Here is a 19,059-nt window from a genome sequence, read left to right as displayed (position 1 = left end):
AAAGGCTCACCTGAGTTACCTCGTGGCCCGTCGTTGGAAGTTTCTTTCCAAGATCGGAATTGGGCATGAAAGGAGTGAAAGTGGGCCTTTTTCTTTCGATTTTCGCGGGCATGGAGGGGTTCATCCTCGGATCTGTTCAAAAGGGGGCTAAAGGTCCCTTCTTGCGCATCACCGGTCACCGGATTTGATGGTGGTGTGGTGGTGCAACGGACGGTCGTGACCCTTTGGCCAAAGGAAAATGGAGAGGAAGAGAGTTAAAAGAACTCTCTGTTTCTTTCTAAAAGAAAAAAGAATGCAAAAAAATAAAAATAAAAATAAAAATTGGCCTTAATAAAAAACATGAAACGACAGAGTTGTTTTCAAGGCAAAAGTGAGGCATTTGCACTATGGGTCCTTCAGTTTTACTACCTGCTTTCAACACCCCCTTTGGCTCTTAATTTTGCGCTTTAATTTGGCCCCATGGATTTTACACTAGTCGCATTTTGGTTCTGCATAATATAAAGTGTATAAGGGCGGGGATATTCTCCTTATAAGTCCCTCTTTCTTTGCATGCATTCCATTCGGGTCCTTTCTCTTTTAAATTTGTCCCTTTAATTTAATTTTGTTTTTAATTTGGTCATAAACCTTCTAATGTCAAACTATTTGGCATATTTTGTTTATTTATTCTTTAGAAAAACATGTATTTAAACAATTATATATATATATATATATATTGCTTTAGATCTTTATATATATATATTAATTCTCTTAAAGTTATTTTAGGAACCATTTATTTAAAATGATTTATGGTATTCTTTTCAAATTGTTATTATTATTTTAGGTTACTAGTATATTTTCTTAATTAGCTACTTTAAACGGTTTTATTATATATTACTTTAAATTATTTTGTATATTATTTACTTTATGATTTTCTTTTATATACATTATTTATTTTAAACTTTTACATATTATTTATTTTAAATTTATATACATTATGTAGTTAAACTATTTTATATATTATTTATTTTAAACCCTCTTTATTAGTTATTTTAAATTGTTCTACATTGTTTATTTAAAATTTTTTTCCATGACATTTTGAATTATTATGTATATATTAATTATTTCACGTTGCTTTTTATTTATTCTAAACCCTTTTTATATATTACTTTTAAGTTGCTTATTATTTTAAATTTATAGAATGTTTATTCTTGAACTTTCTTTTATGGATCATTTATTTTCAAATTTTCATATGTTTTATTTTAAACTCTTTATACATTTCTTTATATATATTTATGTGAAGTTCTTTTATACTATGCTTCATTTCTATGTTTATCAAGTTTAATGTTAAATAATGTATGTTGTGAAATTATCGCTATTGCATGTACATTAATCTGCTTACTCGTGTTCATATTATTGCCATGCGCTTGTGGAATATTTTATGCGTGAATCATTGTTCTATGTCGCACTATACTTTATTTCATATCATCACCCCATAAATCAAACCTCGTTACATTCATCCAATAAATTGTTTTATGTGAATCCAAACGAATAACACGTTGTTTAAGTATCAAATTCGCTACTATTCAAAAAATTTTAAAGTAAGGCAATGTTTCGCATTTTGGAACATCGAAGAATTGTGCCCTAACTTACGGGGTTTCGGTTCTCTTGTTGGTTCTAAATAGCTAAATATCCTTTTGAGTTTTGAAATACACGGATTTCCAATTAAAATTAAAGACAAACTTGTGCTCGAGAGTTCATGGTATTGTGTCCTAACTAACGGGATGTGATGCTTCGATATCTTGAGACGAGGAAGTCTTTAGCAATCGTTTTGAGCAAATTCAAGAATTTTAAAATCAATATTAATAGAAAAGATCGTATTTCAAATCCATTCCCGATTTTCAATTTTCGACATTAAGACACTAAATAATCAATTCGGTACCAATTTTTGGGCGTGTCGGGGGTGCTAATCCTTCCTCGCACGTAACCGACTCCCGAACTTGTTCTCTTGAATTTCATGGACCAAAACATCGTTTCAATAAACTAAAACGTTTTATTAAAGCAAGGGTGATCCGATCACACCTAATAAAGATCAGTGGCGACTCCCGTTTTAATTTCCATTTTCAAACAAAGTCGATCCCCGCGTTTTTTCAAAAAAATGGTTTCGACAACTACCATGAACTTACCTTCAATTTTCTTCCCCAAGTGACCGAACATTCAAGAGCTTTCTCCTCTCCTTTTTCTTCTCTAACTTTCGGCTATGATGAACAAAGATGGACAAAACTTTGTTCTTTTCACCCTTTTTTCTTTTAATAAAATTTCATATTTCATCCATTTAATTCTTTAATACAAAAGACATGAAATGCCCATCATGGAACATTTACCTAACCCATTATCAATTTTTATCAATTTGTACCATAAATTATGGATATCAAGTGCACATATTATCTTCAACAACATGATGGCCGGCCACGTCATGTAAAATGGGAGGTTTGACATGCAAATCCTCCTATTTTGCACTCCTATTTATTTGGCCACTACAAATTAGCCTATAGCATTTTCAAACATTTTCACATAGGTCCTATTTCATAATTTCACTCACAAATGACAAAAATCAAAGCATGAAATTTTTCCAATATTCATAGAATTCCCGAAAATTGGGGCGTTACAACTCTACCCCCTTAAAGAAATTTCGACCTCGAAATTTACCTGATTCAAATAGTTGAGGGTATTGTTGACGCATAGTCTCTTCTAATTCCCAAGTAGCTTCTTCCCTTCCATGATTACGCCACAGTACTTTTACCAACGGAACCGGCTTCCTTCTTAGAACTTTAACCTCTCGATCTAAAATTTGTATGGGTTCTTCTTCAAAGGTCAAATCAGTCCTTACTTCAATCTCCTCCACTGGCACAACATGTGAGGATCCGATCGATATCGTCTTAACATAGACACATAAAAGACGTCATGGATTTTGTCTAACTCTGGTGGTAACTCTAACTGATACGCTACTGGCCCTACCCGCTTAAGAACTCGATAAGGCCCTATAAACTGCGGACTCAATTTGGGTTTCTTGCCGAATCTCAAGATCCTCTTCCAAGGTGAAACCTTTAAGAAAACTATATCCCCAACCGCGAACTCTATCTCTTTGCGCTTTAGGTCCGCATATGACTTCTGTCTATCAGATGCCTCTTTTAATCGATCTCTTATCAACTTAACCTTACTTTCAAGATTCGCCACCAACTCCGGTCCAAGCACTTGTCATTCACCCAACTCGTCCAACACGTGGGCGCATTTACATCTCCGCCCATAAAGTGCCTCATATGGAGCCATCTAAATACTTGCTTGGTAGTCATTATTGTATGCAAACTCCGCCAATGGCAAGTAGTCCTCCCAACTCTCACGAAAATCGATGATACAACCTCTTAACATATCCTCCAAAATCTGAATAACCCTCTCCGACTGTCCATCTGTCTGTGGGTGAAAGGCAGTACTGAAATCCAAACGTGTACCCAATGCCTCCAACAACTTCTTCCAAAACCGAGATGTAAACCTAGGGTCTCGGTCGGAAATAATCGACGCTGGCACTCCATGTAGTCGCACTATCTCTGCCACATACAACCTAGCCAACTTTTGCAAGGAGTAATCAGTACGAACTGGTATGAAATGGGCATATTTTGTTAACCTATCCACCACTACCACATAGAATCTTTCTTGGTGGGTGTCAAAGGTAGCCCACTCACAAAGTCCATAGTGACTCTCTCCCACTTCCACAATGGAATTTTCACCGGTTGCAGTAATCCAGAAGGAAATTAATGTTCAGGTTTCATTTTCTGGCATGTCAGACATTTCCCCACGAACTCCGTTACTTCTCATTTAAGCCCAGGCCACCAGTACAGTTCTTGCAAGTCGTGATACAACTTATTCCCTCTAGGATGCATGGCACAAAGTCCCCCATGAGCTTCCTTCAATATTGACTGTCTCAAGTCAGAGTCCTTCGGAACACAAATTCTTCCTCGAAGCATAAAACTCCTTCATATTCAGGTCCAAAATCCTCATTCTCACCCTTCTCAACTTGTCAAACCAAGAACCAACGAGTTATCCTTCAACTATTTTTCTTTAATCTGCTCAGTCCAAATAGGCCTCACTTGCAATTCTGTTAACAGACTTCTATCATCAAACAGACTCAAACATGCAAACAAGGCTCTCAAATCAGAAACAACCCTTCGACTCAACGCATCAGCCACCACGTTAGCCTTACCTGGGTGGTACTCAATCGAACAGTCGTAATCCTTAAGCAACTCTACCCATCTTCGTTGCCTAAGGTTTAACTCCTTCTGAGTTAACAGATACTTTAGGCTCTTATGGTCCTTGTATATGATACACTTTTCTCCATATAAGTAATATCTCCAGATTTTCAACGCGAAGATCACTGCTGCTAGCTCTAAGTCGTGTGTAGGGTAGTTCGCTTCATGAGACTTAAGCTGCCGCGAAGCATAAGCGACCACCTTACCCTCTTGCATCAGTACACATCCTAACCCCACATGTGACGCATCGTTATACACAGTGAAGTCATTCTCAGACTCCGGTTGAATCAACACTGGTGCTTTAGTCAATACCTTTTTCAAATGGTCAAAAGCTTTTTGCTGACTCTCAGTCCAGACAAATGCTACCCCTTTCCTTAATAGTTTCGTCAATGGTGCAGCAATCAGAGAAAATCCTTCTACTAACCTTCGGTAATAGCCTGTCAAACCCAAAAAACTTTGAATTTTCGATACTGATTTTGGTGGCTTCCATCCCAGAACTTCCTAAACTTTTCGAGGATCCACTCTAATTCCTTCAGCAGAAACCACATGACCTAAAAAAGCCACTTCTCGCAACCAAAATTCACACTTACTAAACTTTGCATACAGTTCCTTCTCTCTCAGTACTTGTAGCACAATACGTAGATGCTCCTCATGTTTCTCCTCGGTTTCTGAGTATGCCAGAATATCATCGATGAAAACTACCATGAATCGCTCCAAGTAAGGTTGGAACACTCGATTCATCAGATCCATGAAAGCGGCAGGTGCGTTCATCAGCCCAAACGGCATAACTAGGAACTCGTAATGACCATATCGAGTCCTGAATGTTGTCTTATGAATATCTACTTCCTTTACCCTTAACTGATGGTATCCAGATCGAAGGTCAATCTTGGAAAATACCGAAGCTCCTCTAAGTTGGTCAAATAAATCATCAATCCTTGGCAGAGGGTATTTGTTCTTTATCGTCAGTTTGTTCAACTGGCGGTAATCGATGCACATGCGCATTGTCCCATCTTTTTTCTTCACAAATAGCACCGGTGCTCCCCATGGAGACACACTTGGCCTAATGAAGCCCCTATCCAACAACTCTTGAATTTGAGCCTTTAACTCCACTAACTCCTTCGGTGCTATCCTATACGGTGCGATGGACACAGGCGCCATTCCCGGCAACAAATCTATTCCAAACTCAACTTCTCGGTTTAGAGGCAATCCTGGAAGCTCCTTCGGAAAAACATCTTGGAACTTCTTTACGGTCCTAACCTTAGCCACTGTCAGTCCCTCCTCTTCTGACTGACTTACAAATGCCAAATAGACCTCACAACCTTTCCGAATCCACTTTTCGGCTCTTAATGCCGACACCACATTGGACAAATAATCCCTTCACTTACCTATCACCATAACCTCCTCATCCTTTGTAGTATTTAACACTATTCGTTTAGCAGCACAATCCAGAGTCGCTTTATGCTTAACAAGCTAGTCCATTCCCAAAATGAGATCAAACTCTCCGAACGGTAACTCCATCAGATCTCTAGGGAAAATCTTACATTGAGTTTCTAATGGTACATCCCTATACAGTTTGTCTACCCTAACCGAGTGACCCAAAGGACTTAGTACAGATACCCCACTCACAATCTCCTCAGAGTGCACACCCAACTACCCAGATATGGTATATGCAACATAGGAATGAGTAGATCCAACATCCACCAAGGCGATATCTGACATGCTAGAAACAAAAAACGCATTCCGCTTATGACGTCAAAAGGCCACCCTCATTGCGGCGACGAGTAGCATTTACCAAAGTTGGCTGACGAGCCTCAGTGTTAATAGTACCCTTGCCAGGTGCCCCACGTCCATGGCCATTGCCACCGCGACCTCGGCCATGACCTCTTGACAGCGACGGTCCACCTCGCGCTGTTTGCACAGGTTGCACAGCCCTTTGTTCAACCACTTGAGCCTGAACTGGCCTTTTAGGATAATCCCTAATCTTATGTTCCTTTGATCCACAACGAAGACAAGCTCCAGAACGTTTCCAACATTCCCCCAGATGTATTCTACCACAATCTCCATAAGCTTGTGGTCTAACAAAGGTTCACTGGAACCGCCGAACGGTTCCTCCATCCTAGCTCTCTTAACATTCCGGTTTGCGGCACCAGTTGGTCCAAAGATCTCTCTGGCGATTCCGATCCCTATCGTGGTTCCTTCGTTCAGCTTGCTTCACCTCTTCGGCTATCTTAGCCTTTTCTACCAGTGCAGCAAAATCGCGCTCTCTTTGCGGAGCTATGAGTACCCTTAGCTCATCCCTGAGGCCATCCTCAAAGCGAACACTGCGCTCGTATTCGGTAGAGACAATACCATTAGCATACCGGCTCAACCGCAGAAACTCTGGCTCATATTCAGTAACGGTCTTACCACCCTGGGTCAGGTCCAGGAATTCCTTCTTTCGCGCATCCACATAGCTAGCTCCGACATACTTTGCCTTGAAGGACTGCTTAAACAACTCCCAAGTTACCCTCTTAGCTGGGGTACCCTCTCTCACAGTGATCCACCACTGATATGCCTCGTCCCGTAGTAAGGATACTGCTCCTTTTAACTTTTGCTCTACTGAGCAGTCCAAGTCATCCATAATCCACTTCATGGCTTCCAGCCAGTACTCAGCCACATTTGGGGCTACTCCAGATGCACCCCTAAAAACTTCCACTCCGTTGGCCCGGAGTCGCTCAGAAATGGACCCCCTATTTATGGGCCCGATATTAGCTCCGGCCACCCTTTCCAAAACTCTTAACATGGCCTGGGACAGAGCGTCATCCGCCGCGGCCCGATCATACGGCCCATTCTCATCCACCGGTAGTGGTCGTGCTACTCTAGCGGGTATGTGTTCAGAAGACGAAGATCCAGCTTGAGTACTACCTCGGCTTCGACCACGGCCTCTTCCCCGAGTAGCTCTCGCACTCATATCGATTTATCTGATTACGAATTTTATGCAGTTAGTTTACTGTTTCCACTGTTTATTACAGAATATCTTATTAGCAGATAAGGTTTTAAAGTTGTTCTCGCGTAACCACAGTTTAGCTACTGTCTCAGTTTCCTAGGGCTTAGTTTACCCTACGATCCTCGGCCAGAGCCTTTATGCTATATTATCTATAGTACTATCTCTAAGGTTTAGTACTAACTACAAGATCAGATTCAAGATATAAAATGTAATAGTACTTACAAACCTTGGTGTTGGGGATTCAGTGTGCCACCTCATCGGTTTGCAGATAAACTCAAAAGATTTAGGCTTTTTGAAATCCATTTTCCAAACATTTGTGTTAAAAAAAACAAGTTCGGAGATTATCTCCTTTAAACAGGAAATTTTCAAAAGTCAAGTTTTTCCAAAAATACCCTCTTTCTTTTTTTTTGGCATAAAGTTTTGAAAACCCTTTTTAGACCCGATCCACAGCTGAGTTGTTGCAACTGGGCTCTGTTACCACTAAATGTAGCACCCCCAAACTCGGCCCAGACGTTAAGGCTGAATCTGACGTGCCACATTGAAGTCAAAAACCCGTGTTCCCTTTTTAGTGTTTTAAAAGCCGACTTTTGTTAAACTAACCAAGTGAATGGAAGTGGGCACCGGTAGGTATCCATAATGAGGAGGTGAGCCATGAAGGTCGCTTAGTACCAAGCTCTCGATTGGATCCAATCCTAGACATGTCTACATCCATTGCCACACTTGGTTATAACAAGTTGAAATTTCTTTGAGTGGTTATCTTTGGTAAATCGAGTATTTGTGACGTCGTGTTATTTTAAAAAAAATAAGTATCGTTTTGAAATCACGCCCTAAGTCTAGCCCATTTGAATTATTATCCATCAATTTAAAGTTGTTTAAAATAATATAATCCCGAAAATCAAAGAAGAAAATAAAGTTAAAATGGCCTTATTACAACCCAAAAATTAAATAGTAATTAAAAATAACTTAAGAAAACCAGTCTCTTTTTCAAACCCAAAAGTATTCACCATGGCCACTCTGAATCCCCTCCGGCTCTAAGTCACCCACATCAAGGCTCACCTGCAAGGTTAAAGAAGTGGTGAATTTGGGGAAACTCAGTGTGTAAGGAAAACCCATTCAAAGCCCAAGTCAGCTCAAGCCCATTGGGCCTAAGCCTATTTAGGTAACAGTGATACTGGGCCAGAGCCCTTTTCAGATTACAATAAACTGGGCCTTAGCCTCTTATTCAGATAACAGTATGGCCCATAGGCCCATTTCAAAATACATACAACATCAATAACATATACAAGCCCATTTAGGGAGACTACTCAACCCACCAACCACTACACTCCACCCTTACTAGCCATACACTCCATGTGGGGAATAGCTCAACCCACCCAAACATTTCAACATTTCATTCTTGACCTTCTTTGCTCGCTTAACGATAAATTGAGGTAAAGCCTTGATGACGTGGACAAGTCACTTTCAGTACTTCCTCCGTCAATATCCCAGTCCCATGCATCAGATAATAACAACATGGCATACAGTAAATAACAACAGTCAAATATGCATTTAGGTCAATTTAACTCTAGGGGTACTTCGGTAATTTATCTCCTAGGGGTAAAATTGTAAAATTTCCACTTTTAAAGGTATTTCAGTAATTTATCTATTTTAGGGTTTTTCATGCATATTCCTACCTTTCACATACTAATGTAATCACTACTGAGGGTTCTTACTGAATTGGGCAGTTGGCCCATCATTCCAATTTTGGCCCATTAAGCCCAAAAATATCGAGGGCACGGAAATCATGCACTTTGTAGTCCAAACATTGCAGCTTACCAAAAACATTAATCGATTTACCTCACGAGCATTCGCACACTCACAAATCTACAAAATACCGATTTTCAGCATTTTGGCTTTTCGGCTTTTGCCGATCTAGACTAAGAAAGAGGGTGTTAGTTACACACCTGTTTGCGACGATATGCTGACAAGATCCACACATGAACCGCCTACAATTGGATTACTAACATGTTAATCTAACTATTCAAATACAAACTACGTATTAACCCCTTACAATATTCGGCCAACCACACCTACAGGTCATAGTAAGCTTATAAGAAATCAATAAGCAACTCATTAACAAATTTTTGTCAATGTTTACCACATAATCATAATTTCACTGCAAGCTCTCTTCCTGAGCAACAGTCACTAAATAATTTATAACTGAAGCTAGAAACTCCAAATCAAGTGCCGTTAATTTTCCCTGAAAATAGACTTATATATCTTCTATCCATAAAATTTTCAGAATTTTTGGTTTAGCCAATCAATACCAGATTTTTCTCAAAGTTTCCCATGTTTCACTGTTTGACTAATCTGACCACTCTTCATTACGAATCAAATTTCTCATTGTACAGAATTCAAAATATGTTCTCATTTATTTCATTTGCAACTAGACTCATTAAGCTTTAATTACATAATTTATTCAGCTTCTAATTCATCTCCCACAATTTATGGTGATTTTCCAAAGTCACGTTACTGCTGCTGTCCAAAAGCAGATTTATTAGCAAATCACTCTTTCACACACCTATCTTCCATGCATGTTATTTAAACATGTATATCACCAATCAACCATCACATATCTATGATTTTTACTTAAGCATAATCTCCATTTCATCATTTTAAAGCACAACATGTTAGCCGATTTTTCCCTTTAGCATCTAAGGCACATGCATGATCATTTGTTTGGCTCAACTTCACCTATCTTCCATTTTTCATCAAAAGAACATGAAACAACAACCATTTCCTTCATTTTAATTCATGACCAAATGCTCACAACACACCCCAAAACCAAAATATGCTTCAAGAGTTAAGGCAGAATTAAGAAGAACTCATGAACATTAAGATAGAAGCAAACTACCATGAACTTACCTTCAATTTTCTTCCCCAAGTGACCGAACATTCAAGAGCTTTCTCCTCTCCTTTCTCTTCTCTAACTTTCGGCTATGATGAACAAAGATGGACAAAACTTTGTTCTTTTCACCCCTTTTTCTTTTAATAAAATTTCATATTTCATCCATTTAATTCTTTAATACAAAAGACATGAAATGCCTATCATGGAACATTTACCTAACCCATTATCATGGAACATTTACCTAACCCATTATCAATTTTTATCAATTTGTACCATAAATTATGGATATCAAGTGCACATATTGTCTTCAACAACATGATGGCCTGCCACTTCATGTAAAATGGGAGGTTTGACATGCAAATCCTCCTATTTTGCACTCCGATTTATTTGGCCACTACAAATTACCCTATAGCATTTTCAAACATTTTCACATAGGTCTTATTTCATAATTTCACTCACAAATGACAAAAATCAAAGCATGAAATTTTGCCAATATTCACAGAATTCCCGAAAATTGGGGCGTTACATTCCTTATGCTTCAACCGAATGAGAAAACTGACATTTCAAGCAAATATAATTGCAAGAAAAAAAGTGGTAGCATAAAAGGTTTCAATGATAAATCAACACAAGTTTTTTCGTACCCTTAGCATTTTCTTACTCCCTCTATCTGTAAAAAAGATTTTGCTTACTGTTTTTTCTAACAACTTCATGTTGGAATCCCTCCTGTTTAAACAAATTTTTTTTTCTGAGAAATAAATGTTAAAGTCAAAGAAAATGGTGTAAAAAGGTAAAAACACCACTACCTTGTGAATAAGACCATTGTCAATAAAGAGCTTTTACTTCATTCACAGTAACTGTTGAATTATAAGAAATAATATTTTTTTTCTTGGCACTTAGACAATTAAATTAAATACCTAGATAATAGAATCAACAAAATATATTCAAGACCAGCTCACAAGGTGTTTTAGATGCAAGAATGGTTGGATCTTTATACGCAGATTTGTTTATAACTTTCTTCAAGCAAAAACAACCCATGAATGCAATTAACCTTTTTCCAATAAGAAGGTTAATATAGACCAGACATGGTGCGTTGGCTAGTGAGAGGGATTAGATCAAGTCGATGGGCAATGAACTTGTCGTTGAGGATAGAAGAGTTAACTTTGATTTGACGAGATTGATGGCTATGGTGGGAACCTCAGTAATCACGATGCTACGAAGGGCATTGGCCATGGAGGCATTGGTGTCGTGGAAGCGTAGTTGTATTTGAGTTCCTAGATTTTGACCCCTAGGAATCGCTGGTATAAAACTCATTCCATTTTCTCTTCTTCTCCTCTTTTTCTTTTCTCCATTTCTTTTCTTATTCTTCTACTACCCAGAGCTCTTAAATGGGGCTGTTCAAATTACAACTAGCCCACAGTTAAATGCCATGTCACTTTTTCGTTACGTCTGTAACGGAAAATGGTTAAAAGGACTGATTTATTATTTTTCAAAAGTTGAGTGACTAAATTGAAACCTGAGTGACTGTTTTGTCAGCTGCCCAAAATTGAGTGACTATTGGTGTAATGGTGGGGTGGAATGAGTATTGTCCAAAACGGGGCGTTTTAAACTAAGGAACCGTTTAATGAAACGGTGCATATCAAGCTGTTTAGTTACCGGCTGCATTCGAACCATTAATTTTCTATTTAGCCATCAATCAAGCTAGGAAAGCAGTTATGAGATTAGAAATCTGTTTTCTGACTCTGTCTTCCTCATTTCTCTCTTCTTCCTTCTTCTCTTTGATTATTTATCTTCTTCAAATGCCAACCGTATCATTTGACTTGAGACAATTTTTGTGAGTGAAATTGATCCAACTAAATAAATAAATAAGATTTCGATAAATCTTGATAAAGTGGGTTTATTTTAAAGGTTAGGCATTTAAGTATAAAATAACTAGTGGTAAATCTTAGGGTTTGGGGAAGCCAAATGTCATCATCTTTCATTTAGTTTGCTTCAATTTTACGGCAAATGCGAGGGTTTCTATGTTTTTTGATGATTGAGCGAATCGATGTGTCAGTGGAAATCTGTGCGGTTCCCTCCCCAAGTCCCACCTCATCCCACCACCGGTGGCTGTGGCCAGGCGGTTGCGGTGGCGGTGGGGTCAAATGTTCATCAAATCCATTTGCCAACAGCTCACGTGACAACTCCTTATTCACATTCAGTCCAGTAGGCCCTCCCCTGCTTTTATATAGTCAACAGTTATAATTACAACTTACAAGACTAAACAATTTTGATTCACCAACTTTAATTTCATTTCCTTGAATGTACATAACTGATTTCCATTTCTTTCTAGTAATTTGAGAAGTTTATTCGGCTATCATTTGAATTTGTGCATTGAGTTTCAAAATTATAAAATTTATGAACATTTTTGCTTATATTATTTTAAGAAAATTATTCCACTCTTTTAAATTTCACTGATAACATTCTTAAATAATTATCACATTATCGATAAATTAATAATAATAATGTAGAATTAGGTAAGTAAAGAATTAGTTGACTTAGGCTTATCATTTGAATTTACATCTCCCACAGGAAAAGAAATATAGTATTTTGATTATTAAATTAAAGTAATATGTTGAAATTAAGGTTTAAAAGAAACAGGCAGGCCAGCTAAGTTTAAGAAATCCTGCAAAGAAACAAATCAGGCTTTCATTTGACTTGCTAGAAGCATGGATTCCATTTCCCCCAACTTTCTCCATTATATTATTGCCCAACTATATGATAAACAAAGGGATTTATAGACTGTCCCTCTCAGATCCAACCCAAAGCTACAATATTTATGATAGGAGTGGTGAGAATGAGGACCACTTGCTTTCTGTATGTATGCATGTGAAACTGTCACAAAAACTAAAAAAAAAAAAAAAAACCTACAAAACTCAACTGTCTAATAAATTTATTATAATCCAATGCCACATTTTATTTTTACAGTTTTAGTAGAGATGTCGGGTTTCAATAGATTTTGGCTCTTCCTTTTTCTTTTCATTTTCTAATATAAATGCTGTGTTAATGGAAACAAAGTTGTGTGAAAACAAAGCTCTCAATTTTCAAAAAATGGAGAACAAAAGGGGCAGTGATAGACATCCAAACCCCTTTCTTTATCCAATTCCATTTTAATTTAAGGGTGAAAAGAAAAGGAAGCAACCAAGAAAAAGCTCTAATCAATGGCGGGATAGCAGGAGGCAATTTATAAATATATTTTAGTGAAGGAAAGAGTGAATGAGTGGATTATAAGCTTTAGGTGGAAGCAATTATCATAACGCGGAAAACGCGTGGAATGCGCCGAATATTAGTTAACCGCGACAGCCTTTACCTCATCAACTAACAATAAATTCCTTTTTCTTTTTTGTTAGTTCCATAAATAAATAAAAAAGAATGGACCACTACCTAGAGTAGCTTTTTCCTGCCCCGGTTCTTATAAAAACTACGTACCTCTTTGTTTAGATTGTGTCCTCAAAATAGCTTTACTTTCCTTTCCAGGGAGTCCCGAAACAGGTAAGTTACTCTCTTAGTCAAAGATGCTTTGGTATCACAATTCTATCAAGTTCTGTAGTTGGTTTTGGTAACTAACCAATGGTTTATTTATGAGTGACGTTCAGATATGGGAAAACCAGTGATGAAGCTTCATTTGATTATTGGAGTTTTGGCTGTTTCCCTGGTCAATGCTGAAGATCCATACTTGTATTACACTTGGACTGTCACTTATGGCACTCGTTCTATTCTTGGATTTCCCCAGCAGGTATATATTTATAGGGAATCTGTTTTTTTTTTTTTTGGAATGTTGAAAGTAAAGGCTATTGATGTGGATCTGATTTTGGGGTTCTAAAAAGTTGTGTGTTTTTTTTGCAAGGTTATCCTTATCAATAATCAGTTTCCTGGGCCAAAACTTGATGTGGTGACTAATAACAACATTATCTTGAATCTCATTAACAAGCTTGATCAGCCTTTCTTGTTGACATGGTGGGTCTCTCATACCCTTATCTCACATTGGCTCTTCTGATTTATATACTTTCATTCTTGCTGTTTTTCACAACCTCAACTAAGAAATTATCAATGGATATCTCTAAAATTGTTACTTGTCTTCTTCTTCCCTGTAAATTTTAACTTCATCTCAGTTTTGTTGAACATAACAATGAAAGATGAAACTTCCAGACCAGGAAACGTCTGTGTTTTTCTGCAGTAACGTTTGATGGCCGCTTAAAAATGACTTGATTCTTTTTGCAACTTTAAACCCTGAATTTCCGTTGTTTTCCTGTGTTCACCTGATTATGCCATATAGAATCATGCCATTTTTTCAATGATAAATGAGGGATTGGTCTGATCACAACAGGAATGGCGTAAAGCAAAGGAAAAACTCATGGCAGGATGGAGTGTTGGGAACCAATTGCCCTATCCCTCCAAACTCAAACTATACCTACAAGTTCCAAGCCAAGGATCAGATTGGGTCCTACACATATTTCCCATCAACTCTAATGCATAGAGCTGCTGGAGGATTTGGAGCACTCAATATATACCATAGAAGTGTGATCCCAATTCCTTATGCAAATCCTGATGGAGATTTCACTTTACTTATTGGTGACTGGTACAAGACCAGCCACAAGGTTAGTTTTCACACTTCTCTTTTGTTAAGATTTTCTTGCCATGCACCAAGTTTTTCCCTGCCATGTATACTTCACTCATAATATAATTGTTTTGTTTTTTACAGGCACTGCAGCAAACTTTGGACTCTGGAAAATCTCTTCCCTTTCCCCATGGAGTCCTTATAAATGGGCAGACTAAAACCACCTTTACTGGAGAACAAGGTCATCCATAACTTAGTATTCCTATTTCCTATCACGTTTAATTGCTTATAATTCATTGCATTTAGATTAATTTATTCAATACGATTAAATGAAGATTCCTCCTACATTTTCCAAAAGGGAATCATGCCTTTACTGAATAAGTTTTATTTGTGGTGTTTCAGGCAAAACTTACATGTTCAGAATCTCAAATGTTGGATTGTCCACCTCACTGAACTTCAGGATTCAGGGCCATTCGATGAAGTTGGTTGAGGTCGAAGGCTCTCATGTAATTCAGAACTTATATGACTCTCTTGATGTGCATGTGGGACAATCCGTGACTGTCTTAGTAACCTTGAATCAACCACCAAAGGACTACTACATTGTTGCATCCACAAGATTTACAAGGACCGTTCTCACTGCAACTGCGGTGTTGCACTATGCAAACTCGCAAACCCCAGTTTCTGGACCGCTACCAGCTGCTCCTGCTTACAAATATCATTGGTCAATGCAGCAGGCAAGAATATATAGGTACTAGTTGACGGAAGATCTTATTGGCTTCTTGTGTTTGATGCAGCACTTCATTCTTGAACTTGGATAAAAAATGATCTTATCTGATTTTTCTTTTCTTCATTTCCTTGAAGGTGGAATTTGACATCTAATGCAGCGAGGCCTAATCCTCAGGGCTCATTCCATTATGGGAAGATTACACCAACCAAGACGATTGTCTTGGCCAACTCAGTATCTTATATTAATGGAAAGCTGCGGTATGCAGTGAATGGTGTCTCCTATGTTAATGCGGATACCCCTCTGAAGCTCGCTGATTACTTTAATATTCCGGGAATTTTTAGCATGAATGCCGTTCAAGGCGTTCCTTCAGGTGTTGCCGCAACTGTTGCTACCTCCGTTATGCCAACTAATCTCCATGATTTTCTGGAAGTTGTCTTTCAGAACAACGAAAACACCATGCAATCTTGGCATCTTGACGGTTATGATTTTTGGGTTGTTGGGTGAGTCACAGTGCCCTGTTAGTTGTTCTATTTCATTTCTCTTGCTGAATATGTTCTTACCATTTCTAATACTACAATGCATACAGTTTCGGCTCTGGACAGTGGACTCCAAAGAAAAGAAGAACCTACAATCTAGTTGATGCTCTTACGAGACACACAACTCAGGTAATGCCACCTCAAGAACCGAAAACAACTGTTGTTGTTGAGCATTGCTAGCAGTTTATGCCTATTAAATTTCTGTATTATGTAACAAATGTTTCAAATTTTACCCACATTAGAAATGCCATACAACTTTTGATCAAACCAATGTCCTTTTCCTCTTGTAACGCATTGACCATAATTGCAATTGGCATTTTAGCATGTTAAGAACAATTCGAAGATAATACCTATTTAGGCCATCTTCATAAACAATCCTTTCCTGCTACTGATGCTTTCGTTTCGGCAGGTGTATCCAAATTCATGGACAGCCATATTGGTGTCCCTGGACAACCAGGGTATGTGGAACATGAGGTCTGCATCATGGGAAAGGCAATATCTGGGGCAACAATTTTATCTGAGAGTCTGGAATCCTGTTCGGAGTCTTGCTAACGAATACGACATTCCTTCTAATGTCTTACTCTGCGGTAAAGCAGTTGGGCGCCACCCTTAGCCAGCCAGTATGGCCCTAATGGCTATTATCTGTTACCAGTCATCAGAGTTTGACTGCTGATAAAATAGATTGAGAGAGAAGAAATTGGATTGAAATGTTTCGCCTTTATTCATTTGTATATCTTAGAAAGCAATAGAGTAAAATTATCTATACCGTAGTTATTACTTTATTATCTCTTCAATTCGTTTTCTGCAAACAGAGTTAAAATTATGAGGTTTTGTAAAATTAATCATTTTCTTAAGTATTAGGTGTGCAATTATATATATATATATATATATATATATATCAACTTACCAAATATTCATTATTATATTTATATTTTCTATATAATTATCAGAGTTATTTATAATCTCTTTCTATTTTCTATATAATTACTAGTTTTTTTTTCAAATAAGAGGATAAATATATTTTAATGCGTTCAAACTCATGTCTTCCAGTTGATTTTTATATAATTTTTATACACTAATAAAAGTTATATAAATTTAACACTTTTATAAAATATGAGATTAATAAAACGAGAGAGATCCATTGTAAAATTATACCTTCCGTAATTTTTTACATGATTAATATTTTAGCAATTCAACCGTCATATGTCATACTCTATTCATATTGATCATGTATATTGGTATAAATTAAAAATTTTAACTATTCGCTTTATGTAAATAAAACTTTCTCTTTTAAATATAATATTAATCTAAACAATATTTTAGATTGATATAATAAAAATATTAGATCGATTTAAAAATTCCATGCAAGAGAAATACCAAATATATTGATAAATTCAACAAGATGATTGTTATTTTTTAATTTCGAAACAATAAAATAAAATTTATTTTATTTTGAAAAAATGATATGGACCAATGGATTTTCAACATGTGGCATTTAAAATCCACTCAACATAAGTTTAACGGTTTGTCAGGGGTCTTAACGAAAATGACAATTCGGAGAGTCCAATTAAAGTGACTGCGAGTTTTGGTATGTTGGGGGATATCATTATTGCTGAACCCAATGCCTATATTGCATTTGCGGGTAAAAGAGTAATTGAGCAAACATTGAATAAAACAATACCGGAAGGTTCACAGGCGGCTGAATATTTATTCCATAAGGGTCTATTCGATCCAATCGTACCACGTAATCCTTTAAAAGGTGTTCTGAGTGAGTTAGTTCAGCTCCACGATTTTTTTCCTTTGATTTATTTTTAGATTAAGGATCTAATTAATTGCACTTTTCAATAAATGGCTCAACTGATTTTCAAATTATTTGTGAAGTCATGTAAAGAAATTTTATTTAAATAAGATTATGACACATTCATGAAGTGAGTGAAAAAATAATATAATAAATATATTTTAAAATTTTGATTTTAAGGATCAAATGAAGCTTTAATTTAAATGATAAAAGACATTGAAAATTATTGTGTTTTGGGTTCAAATCCCATTAAGTACATTTTCTAGATTTCACATGATTAAAATGACAAAATATTCTCACATTAGTGTTTATTATAGAGCTGATCATGGGTCATGGTTCGGCCCGCCCAAGGCCCGTCCGAAAAATGGGAGGGTTTGGGTAAAAATATAGGCCCAAAAATGGGCTTGGGCAAAAAAACGAGGCCCGTTTAAAAAACGAGCCGGGCCTCGGGTAAGAGTTTTTTGGCCCGAGCCCGGCCCGGCCCGAATTATATATTAATATATATTTTTATTTTATTTTTAATTATTTTAAATTTTTAATATAACTATTTTTTATTATATTGTTAATTTGTGTATTGTTTTAAGAATTGTTTTAGTATTATTTTTATTTGTTTTAATATTTATTTTTATGTTTTTAAATATATTTGATTTATTATATTTTTAATTTTTTTATTTAATGAAATAAGAAAAAAAATTAATATGGGCCGGGCCGGGCCGGGCTCGGGTTTAGTAATTTTATTTCGGGTCGGGCTTGGGCAAAATTTTAGACCCATATTTCGGTCCGGGCCGGGCCCGGGCCTAGTAGACGGGCCTAAAATTTTATTTGGGCCCGGCCCGAACCCGGCCCGGCCCCGCCCATGATCACCTCTAGTTTATTATTGGCATAATGATTTAATTGGCTATCCAAGTCATTTTAGCTATCTACTTAATTTTTTTTTTTATTTTTTTCATTCTTTAAACTAACGGTTTTTTTTGGTCAAATCACCTCAAAATAGATAGAAAAATTAACATTTTTTAAACTTTCCTTACATATCAAACATGACATACATGTAGATTGCCATGTGCATGACATGTCAACATTTAATTAATTTTTTAAAATTAAAAAATTTAAAATAAAAATCATTAAAATTCTTTAAAATGTATAAAAATATAAAAATTTATTCTACTTTTTGAACTTACATTTTCTTTATCAAATTATAAAACATTTAACATTTGCGGTTTTTACTAGTATAATACAAAAAAAAAACACCAA

General features: G+C 36.7%; 1 protein-coding gene across 1 annotated transcript; it reads left to right on the top strand.

The window, feature by feature from the left end:
* The first annotated feature begins 13,552 nt into the window (after window positions 1-13,552).
* Window positions 13,553-16,864, top strand: LOC108457745 (L-ascorbate oxidase homolog). The gene is made up of 9 exons (XM_017756869.2): window positions 13,553-13,681; window positions 13,786-13,925; window positions 14,037-14,146; window positions 14,517-14,787; window positions 14,892-14,988; window positions 15,150-15,495; window positions 15,609-15,974; window positions 16,061-16,139; window positions 16,420-16,864. Exons 2-9 carry the CDS (start codon window positions 13,788-13,790, stop codon window positions 16,621-16,623), a joined length of 1,611 nt encoding a protein of 536 aa, XP_017612358.1. The 5' UTR covers window positions 13,553-13,681; window positions 13,786-13,787; the 3' UTR covers window positions 16,624-16,864.
* The last annotated feature ends 2,195 nt before the right edge of the window (window positions 16,865-19,059 follow it).

The sequence above is a fragment of the Gossypium arboreum genome, chromosome 11 (assembly GCF_025698485.1).
Source record: "Gossypium arboreum isolate Shixiya-1 chromosome 11, ASM2569848v2, whole genome shotgun sequence".
NCBI classification, from domain to species: Eukaryota; Viridiplantae; Streptophyta; class Magnoliopsida; order Malvales; family Malvaceae; genus Gossypium; species Gossypium arboreum.
The sequence above is the reverse complement of the archived record's forward strand: the minus strand, read 5'-3'. Positions and strand labels throughout refer to the sequence as shown.